At 32.8% G+C, this 9,730-nt stretch overlaps 3 protein-coding genes across 3 annotated transcripts in view; 2 read left to right on the top strand and 1 right to left on the bottom strand.

The window, feature by feature from the left end:
• Positions 1 to 9,730, top strand: part of LOC134833181 (frataxin homolog, mitochondrial) — an 84,569-nt gene that overhangs the window by 44,825 nt on the left and 30,014 nt on the right. The gene's annotated exons all lie outside the window — the stretch shown is intronic.
• Positions 3,256 to 8,040, top strand: LOC134833164 (calpain-D). The gene is made up of 8 exons (XM_063847397.1): positions 3,256 to 3,426; positions 3,483 to 3,631; positions 3,694 to 3,825; positions 3,883 to 4,367; positions 5,425 to 6,772; positions 6,831 to 6,970; positions 7,022 to 7,288; positions 7,349 to 8,040. Exons 1-8 carry the CDS (start codon positions 3,410 to 3,412, stop codon positions 7,667 to 7,669), a joined length of 2,859 nt encoding a protein of 952 aa, XP_063703467.1. The 5' UTR covers positions 3,256 to 3,409; the 3' UTR covers positions 7,670 to 8,040.
• Positions 8,810 to 9,633, bottom strand: LOC134833184 (dynactin subunit 5-like). The gene is made up of 4 exons (XM_063847421.1): positions 9,537 to 9,633; positions 9,294 to 9,481; positions 9,123 to 9,234; positions 8,810 to 9,067 (listed from the first exon to the last, which is right to left on the bottom strand). Exons 1-4 carry the CDS (start codon positions 9,585 to 9,587, stop codon positions 8,864 to 8,866), a joined length of 555 nt encoding a protein of 184 aa, XP_063703491.1. The 5' UTR covers positions 9,588 to 9,633; the 3' UTR covers positions 8,810 to 8,863.

The raw sequence follows: 9,730 nt of genomic DNA, 5'->3' as shown, positions 1-9,730 counted from the left end.
TACTGTTTCACATGACACGACGACGACGACGACCTGCTGTAATTTTGTTGCGCGAGGGGGGCATTCGAGGCGAATTAGGTTATGATTAAAACTGTTCCGAGTGGTGTTTTTCCTCGTTGGCATGCGGAAAAGGGTGCGAACATGTAGAAAATATGATTAACATACTGCTCCGTTATTATGATATCAGCAAAAGAGTGGTCAGTTGACACATAAATTATAGCAACAAATATGACATCGAGGCGTTTTTTTCCGATCGTGTTACTTTGATGGAAGTGCCAGGTCGGATTTTCGACAGAAAATTGTAATCGATGTTGCTTGTCTGGCGAAATATCGATTGAATTTTTTTTTTTCAAGTTTACTCCCTTTCCTCGTTTTTTTTGGAAGGTTGACATTTTTGTGCGTGTTTCTGAATTATTAAACGTAATGTCATGTAATTTTATTAAATTTTGGAAATCCCTCTCAAACCAGTTTGTCAAAGTTTTTTTTTTTAGAAAAACATGAAAATTTAATAGAATACAAAAAAAAAATAATTTAATGATTTTAGGATTTATTTCATAATTTTCCAAGAAATTTTATTTTTTTTTCTGAAATTAATCTTTAAACAAAGTTTCTCAAATTAAAAAAAATCTTTTCTGTATATATTTTATTTTTATTTTAATTTGATCGAAGTATTTATTTAAAATTTAATTAAATAATTTATTTAAATAATTAAACTTAATTTAAATTAAAATCTTCAAATAAATTAAATTAAAATCTGTAATTTAGTTTTTTTTTTTCATTAAAATTTAATATTAAATTATTTTGAAAAAATACTTACTTTAAAATATTTTTTTTCTTGAATTTTTATTTTTTTTTTAAATTTTTTTTTTATTTTTAAAACTAAAAATTAGAATTTTTATGTAATTAATTAAATTAAATTTATTAATTATTTTAATTAAATTATTTTTATTATTTTATTTTAATACCTAATTATACTAATATCTAAAAATTAAATTTTTTATACTACAATATTAAAAAAAAGTATTAAAAATAATTTTTTTATAAATTTTTGATTAAAAATTTATTTAAAATTTAATTAATTTAAGATTTTAATTCAATTAATTCAAATTTAATAAAAATCATATAATTGACAATTTTTATAAAAATTTTAAAATTAAATTTTAATATTCAATTTATTTTAATTTTTAAACCAAATTTTTTATTTAAACCAAATGAATTATTATTTTATTTATTTATTTTTTTTTTTTTTTTTTTTTTTTTTGAGATAAAAAATTAAATAAATTTTGAAAAAAATTTTGAAATTCACCAAAAATGAGTGTTTTAAGAATAAATTGATACAATTTGAATAAATTGACAAAAAATCCTCTTAAGATAATACTTTTTCCATTAAATGTTTGCAAAAAACTCCCGTAGCGTAAAACTCAACGCCGAAAGACGAACTTTGAAGACCTGAATGTCAATTAATTTGAGTTTTATTTACAATTACTCAAAATTAGGTATTTGCTATTTCTTTGTTTATTTTCTCGTCCGCCAGTTGGCATCTGTATTTTTTTATTTGCTATGTAAATATTTATGCCATATATGAGTAACAATAGAACAATATTATAATAATTAGGCAACTGCCGTATATATTTAGAGATGTTTGCATGAATGAACGCGTCATTACACTTTTTTTTTATTGGTAAAACTTTCGAGACACGCGACTTTAATCGTTCGTAGTATCGATTTTTGCGCGTTCATCGACGGTTTCGCACAAAAACTAATTATTATATATTTTTTGTCTTGCAGGAATGCGAATAAGCGACGTTTTCTGCCGTATTGCAAGGATAGTCTCGCGATCGCCCACAAAAACATCAATCAACGTCGCATCCGCCTGCATCGATTCCGTTTCCGGCACAACGATGCGTGCGAATTAACGTTATTCCATGCGACGAGCGGCAAACGACGTTCCCAGAGTCAACCGAACATCACGCGAAATTGGGTTTGTTTGTCGTGCGAGTACTTAAATTGCACCGTCGCCTGGCATTGTCTCAGTTGTGAGCATCCGAGTGTTTTGGCGCCCATTTACAAAGCCACGCTGAGCAAAAAACCGGATATCGGAGTAAATATCGAGCAAATTCCCGCAGCGATAACAGCGAAAAACCGAAATACGTCGAAAAAATTGGAACAAACGCACCACGAGACACCCTTGAAACCATGGTTGAGTATGGAAAGTGGCTTGAATCATAAATGTGCGAATAAGAAACGATGTCAATTATGTTTATTCAATCGCTACGACTTGTTCAGTGAGAATCAGGGCATCAGCAACAACCAAACGCGGCTTAACGGTTACACGCAAATCACGCAAAGGCATCCAAAGTGCGATCATTTGGCGGAAAAATCGACCGAGGAATGCATTAAACTGCCCTTTATCATCGACGACTTGAGCAAAAGTGATTATAACGCGAAAAATTTGAACAATTATTCGAACAAACGCATCAACAAGTCACTTTCGAGCATCTCCGCTGAACCTCTGAGCACCAGTTACAGCAGTAATTTGCTCAAAGAAGCATCCGCGACGGATTTGAGACGAACGCTGCGTCTGGCGAAGATAAACAACACCTCCTTCGACACTTCTTCCGGGCAATACGTTCGTCAATTGTCCGAGCCGAACACCCAAAGTGAGATAAATAACCGAATTTATCAGAACGTCACGTGCGACATCTGCGGAATTTGCAACAGTGGCAAAAAACATTCACCGCCAACGTCTAACGACACGAAAAACATCCAAGAAACTAGTCGATTCACGATCACAACGTTACGTCGTCGCGGCGAAAAGTCATCGGCAACCTCTGAGACGCCAAATCGCGGCGGAGTTTTTGTTTCCATCAAAGATTGGACCGTAAAACCTCCGATTGTTGCTTCGCTGAGCAACTTGGAGTCCAAAGACGGGACTGTCACGATGAACGACAATACTCGTGTCTACGAAAACAGTCAAATTATCAAGCAACACACGAGTAACAACAACGCCGCATCGCAAAATGCCTATGAAAATGTCTCCAAAAGTGACACGAATGACAATTCGCTCCCCGATGCGCCATTATATGCCATCGTCAATAAACAAGCGAACCGTTCAAAGGCAGCTGTAGCGTCAAAAAGCACAAATAACGCTGAAAAAGACAAATCACAACCACTTTACTCGTACATTGGCATCACAGACCCCAATGAAACTCCTCTCAATCCGTCGTCTTGTGATAATTCCGCCGAAGATGACGGGATTTATGCCACAATTAGTGCAAGCAGTGCGAATAACAATGTAAAAAGTAGTCAAATTGCCAGTACGTCATGCAGTCTCAACAGCAACGATGCGAATGGCGTCTCGGAAACGGGAGATATTTATGCAAAAGTATGGAAAGGACCCAAAAAATCCATGGATACACAAAAAAGGTGAAATTTTTATATGAATTTCTTCAAAAATTTACTTAAATTTGTATTTTTTGTAGTTCGGCAGCTTCGAAATTATCATCAACTTCATCAGGAATGACCCGAATGTGGACCTGCATTAAATGCTCATACGCCTATAATCCGCAATGGGTGAAACAATGTGATATTTGTGAGTCAAGTCGATCACATATGAGCTCCAAAGACTCAAGTAAGTGCCTAAAAATAAATTTTTCATGAAAAAAAAATTTTTTTAATCGATTTTTTTGATAGATATTGAAAGTAGTGACAACGACAAGTCTCGTATGTTGAAATTATTGTCACATGGCTTCGATGAGGTACCAACAAAAGTCCCCATGGCAACTTTCGAGCAAGATTTGGAAGACGATTTTCAATTTCTGCCAGGTTTGCATTCATTTTTCACTCAAAAAATCGAATTTTTAACAAATTTTCGTTTTTCAGGCGACACAATTCCCTCCGATTCCGAAATCGAATGGACATGCAAAAAGTGTACGTTGCTAAATAAAGGCACATCTACCGTTTGTATCGTTTGTGGCGGCTCGAAACTCCGCAGTATCACGTCTGTCGAGGATTTGACGTTGCGCAAAGGCGAATTTTGGTCCTGCTCAAAGTGCACGTTGAAAAATTCCCTCGGGAGTAGTGCGTGTAGTGCTTGCAAGGCAACACGACAATCATCATCCGCCCAGCCAAATAATGTCGCAGCAGCATCAACGACAAGTGCATCGTCAATAGCATCAACGACAACGACATCAGCTGTGACGTCAAACATGAAAAATTCATCATCTCAGGCTTGTATTTCGGCAAATTCAGGAAAACATAATGTGGTTGGGAGCGGAAGTAATAATCTGATGCCGCCCGCAAATCGGGGCGTTTCACGAAGTCCGTCACGGAATGATCGGATATCGGCATCAGGAGCAATACCGAAGGTTAGTTTATTACAATTTTTTTATTATTTTATTTTTTTTTATTTTTTTTATTTTAATTTTAATTTTTATAAGCAAATTTTAATTTTATTTAATTTAATTTAATTTTATTTTATTCTATTTTATTTTTATTTTTATTTTATTTTTATTTTTATTTTTATTTTTATTTTTATTTTTATTTTTATTTTTATTTTTATTTTTATTTTTATTTTTATTTTTATTTTTATTTTTATTTTTATTTTTATTTTTATTTTTTTTTTATTTTTACGTTTATTTTTAATTTTATTTTATTTTTAATTTTATTTTTATGTTTATTTTTATTTTAATTTTTTTTTTTATTTTTATTTTTATTTTTATTTTTATTTTTATTTTTATTTTTATTTTATTTTATTTTTATTTTTATTTTATTTTTTATTTTATTTTTATTTTAATTTATTTTTTTTTATTTTTTTTTATTGAATATATTTAACTTGTAAAATTTTTGAAAAAGCAGAAAAAAAAATAAAAAAATATTTTTTTCGATTTGGTCATTTTAGCTCTTTCACTGAATATTTTTACAAATTTTTATAAAAAAAAACTTAAAAATATTTTTAACGAAATTTTTGAAATTTCAAATTTTTTGTCAAATTAGTATAAAGCTTCCTTAAATTCTTTGTCAATATTTTTTACGTATTTTTTACGTATTTTTTTACGTATTTTTTACGTTTTTTGAGTCATTTAATTTTCAAGCTTTACTTATGAATTTTTAAAAATTTATGACTACAAGTAATTTTTTTTCTGATTAAAAAAAATTGTTTTTAACATTAAATAAAATGTATGAAAAAAAAATTTTTTTTTTCAAAAGTCAAAGATTTTTTTTTCAATAGAAAATTTTTGAATTTCAAATTTTTTTTAATTAATTTTTTATTTAAATAAATTTTCTCAACATAAAGATTTATGAAAATTTTCAAAAAAAAATTTTTTTTTGAGTAATTTCTACTTGAATTTTTTTCTTTTTCAAAAAATATTGAAAAATTATTCAATTTTTTTAATCCAATTTATTTTTTTCTCCTCTTTGCAGCGTCACAGTACCGGAGCAATGCTTTCATCATCTTCACGAAACATCATCGCCAGCGGACCAACGAAGCAAACCGCCTCCAAAACATGGCAATGTCCCGCTTGCACATTCGAAAATTCCTCGGCATCCGTTGTCTGCGAAATTTGTTCGAGTCACCGCAAGCTGAACGTCACAACGGAAACGAGTTTTTCGGGCGGTCCCATGGGTGCTCTCGACAACGTCGTCGACATGAGTCGCCACGAAAGCAAATTGATGGAAAATCTCCGTCAAATGGAGGAATCCGATGCGCTGAGTAAATGGGAGAACATCATTCAGTATTGCAAGGAAAATAATGAACTTTTTGTGGATGACTCGTTTCCGCCTGCTGCCAAAAGTCTGTATTACAATCCGAATGCCAATGTCGATGTGAATCCGGTTGTGCAATGGCGACGTCCGCACGAGATAAATTGTGATGGCGGATCGTTCCCGCCATGGGCAGTCTTTCGAACGCCACTTCCATCGGATATTTGTCAAGGAGTTCTCGGGAATTGTTGGCTTTTGAGTGCTTTAGCGGTGTTGGCAGAACGCGAGGATCTCGTAAAGGAAGTTCTCGTGACGAAAGATATGTGTCCGCAAGGTGCTTATCAAGTGCGTTTGTGCAAAGATGGCAAATGGACGACAGTTCTGGTCGATGATTTGCTTCCATGCGACAAACGGGGACATCTTGTGTACTCCCAAGCGAAGCGGAAACAACTTTGGGTGCCCCTAATCGAAAAAGCCGTCGCTAAAATCCACGGATGTTACGAAGCGCTTGTTTCGGGACGCGCAATTGAAGGATTGGCAACACTTACGGGAGCTCCGTGCGAAAGTATTCCGCTTCAACCGAGTTCTATCCCGATGCCGAGCGAAGATGAGCTCGACAAAGATCTCATTTGGGCCCAATTGCTCAGTAGTCGTTTGGTGAAATTCCTCATGGGTGCAAGTTGCGGCGGCGGAAACATGAAAGTTGACGAGGAGGAGTACCAAAGTAAGGGATTGAGACCGCGACATGCGTATTCAGTATTAGATGTTCGTGATATCCAAGGACAACGACTTTTAAAGCTGCGAAATCCTTGGGGACATTATTCGTGGCGCGGCGATTGGTCTGACGACAGCGATTTATGGACTGATGACTTGCGAGATGCACTTATGCCTCATGGCGCTTCGGAAGGAGTCTTCTGGATATCCTTTGAAGATGTCCTCAAGTACTTTGACTGCATCGACATTTGCAAAGTTCGTTCGGGATGGAATGAAGTTCGACTTTTGGGAACGTTGCAACCACTTTGTACACTTTCTTGCGTACTTTTAACTGTTTTAGAACCAACAGAAGCAGGTAAATATAAAAATTTATTTTTTTTAAGAAGCAAAAAATAAAAAAAAATATTTTTTAGAATTTACCTTATTCCAAGAGGGTCAAAGAAATTCGGAAAAATCCCAAAGATCGCAACTGGACTTGTGTGTTGTCGTTTTTAGAACTCGAAATCCTGCAAATCCTGAAGTTGGTAGATTAGTCGAACACAGTAAACGTCAAGTAAGCGAATTTTTTTCAATTTTTTCTATGAAAATTCACAATTTTTTTTAGGTTCGTGGCTTTGTTGGATGTCATAAAATGCTTGAACGTGATTTATATTTACTTGTTTGTCTTGCATTCAATCATTGGCATACCGGAATCGAAGATCCCTCGTTGTATCCGCAATGCGTATTAGCCATTCACAGTTCAAAGAAGTTACTTGTCGAGCAAATCACACCGCCATCTTACTTATTAGCAGATGCCATCATCAGTCTTACACTCACCAAAGGGCAGCGTCATGAGGGGCGTGAAGGAATGACGGCGTATTACTTAACAAAGGTAAATTTTTCGACAAAAAATCTTAAAAAATGACATTTTTTGAACATTTTCTTCCTTCAGGGTTGGGCTGGATTAGTTGTAATGGTCGAAAATCGCCACGAAAACAAATGGATTCACGTCAAATGTGATTGTCAGGAAAGTTACAACGTCGTTTCGACACGCGGCGAGTTAAAAACCGTCGATTCCGTGCCGCCGTTACAGCGACAAGTCATTATTGTGCTGACCCAACTCGAGGGAAGCGGCGGATTTAGTATCGCGCATCGACTTACGCATCGTTTAGCCAATTCGCGTGGCTTGCACGATTGGGGACCGCCCGGAGCAACGCATTGTCCTCCCATCGACAACGTTTTCGGCCTTCATTCGCCCCGAATGATCACCTAAATTGAGCTAAAAACATTTTTGGTGTGATTTTTCTTGCAAAGTGATCTTCAAAATATTGAAAAACTCTTGTTAAATGTTCTGGATAAAGACTTATTTTTCGAAAATCTTGATGACATTCATACTAAAGGGCCATATATTAACATAGATTCTCAAGTTAAACATATTAATAAGTGTAAACGGATAGTTAAGAACACATGTTATCAAGCACAGACTCAAGAGTTCACCAATGAATTATTCTTGTAGACGAGAAATTGATGTGCAACATCACAAAAAATAGATTGAGACAGATATTAGACAGAAAGTTGTCACAAATAATAATTAATTAGGTATAATGTTAGTGATAGGAGACATAGAATTAAGAATAATGTATGATAACGGATATAAAAATAAAGTAATTTTAACTAAAAATCGAATTTTCATTTAATTTTTTTTATAAAAAAATTTTGTTTTTCGATTCGCTGAAAAAAATTAATTTAAAAAAAAAAATTAAAATTTTAAAATATTTAAAAGGAATATTTTTTTTTTTTGAATTTAATTTTTTTTAAAGTTCATAATTCTTGTTCTGAATTTTTTTTTCAAAATTTTCGAAAATTTTTTATGAATTTTTTTTTAAAAATTATTTTTTTAAAGTTTTTCCTTAATATTTTTAATTATTCAAAAAATTAAAAAAAAAATTATAAAATCTTAAAAAATATTCAAACACTTTTAAAAGTAATTTTTAAATTTTTCATAATAAATTTCTTAAAAATTTATTTTAATTTTTTTTTTTTGAAAATTTAAAATTTTTCAAATTTTTTTTTATAAATTTTCGAGAATTCACTTTCTATTTTCATATATTTTTGAAGACATTTTACAAAATTTTATTTTGAAAATATTTTTTTTCTTAAAAATTTTAATCTAAAATTTTACAAGAGGATATAAAATTTACATTAACTTGACGAAATATCTCAACTAAATATTAATAAAAACTCATAAATTTCTTAAATTTAGTCATTTTTATGTTAAAAAATATTTCAAAACTTACGTTTTTTCTGTCCCTCATCTTTCGAAAACATAAAATTATGCGACAAAAAAATTAAAAATAAACTTGGATCGAACTTTCTGACAGAAAAATTAATTAAAAACACAAAATTTCTTCGTAAAAGCTAGCAAGAAGGTATAAATATTAATTTTTATTCAACGTAAATAATGATTTTAAGCCGGAATGAAATGCTCGTAATACGATTTTGTATATTCTATCATGAGATCTTGCATTGCCAGCGGTACATGAGCACTTCCTTGTCCTCCTTCTATCGTTCCGTCAGCTTTAAATCTCATATAACTCGCTACCGTTGTCTCTGGCGGCAAAATTGCTCCGTCTTCGATGATGCAACAGTCTTTTAATATGCAACGACGACCCTAAAAACCAAAAGTTTTCAACAAAAATTAAAATTTTTTAACATTTTTCACTCACTATCACGACATTTTTGCCAATAAAGACGAAAGAACCGATGGAAGCTGGCGAGAGAATACTTCCTTCTCCGATGAAAACATGATCTCCGATGTTCAGAGGGAAGAAAGCGACACTAAAAAATATTTTTTATTGAAAAAATCATGACATCATGTTCAATTTTTCAAGCCTCACCCTTTGCTGAATTGTTTGAATGGCGGTCTAACAACTGCTCCCTTACCAACGACGCAATATCTTCCAGTTCTCACCGCAGCTAAATCTCCTCTGATGATGGCGCCGCTCTGAACAATCACTTTTCCGTGCAAAACGATGTTTTGGGAGCCGCACAGCACCGTTTGACGACTCACTTTGTTACCCGTTGCCTGTGAAATGGAAGATTTTAAGAGGAATTCTTGATGAAGGGAAGGTTTCTTGTACCGTCTCGACATATTCGTCTTTGTTGTAAAAGTTATTCGGCACTTCCATCATCCTGAAAACTGATTTTTTGAAGGATTTCGAGATTCCCGTGCAAAATTTTGTTTTGTTTTGATTTGTAAACTGTCAAAATGACGTTTATGAATTGATTTTAAAAAATTCGATCGTTAAATTTTTATATTTTAAATATTTTTTTT

This window comes from Culicoides brevitarsis, chromosome 3 (assembly GCF_036172545.1).
Source record: "Culicoides brevitarsis isolate CSIRO-B50_1 chromosome 3, AGI_CSIRO_Cbre_v1, whole genome shotgun sequence".
Classification (NCBI taxonomy): Eukaryota; Metazoa; Arthropoda; class Insecta; order Diptera; family Ceratopogonidae; genus Culicoides; species Culicoides brevitarsis.
Note: the sequence above shows the minus strand (reverse complement) of the source record. Positions and strands in the feature narration are given on the sequence as shown.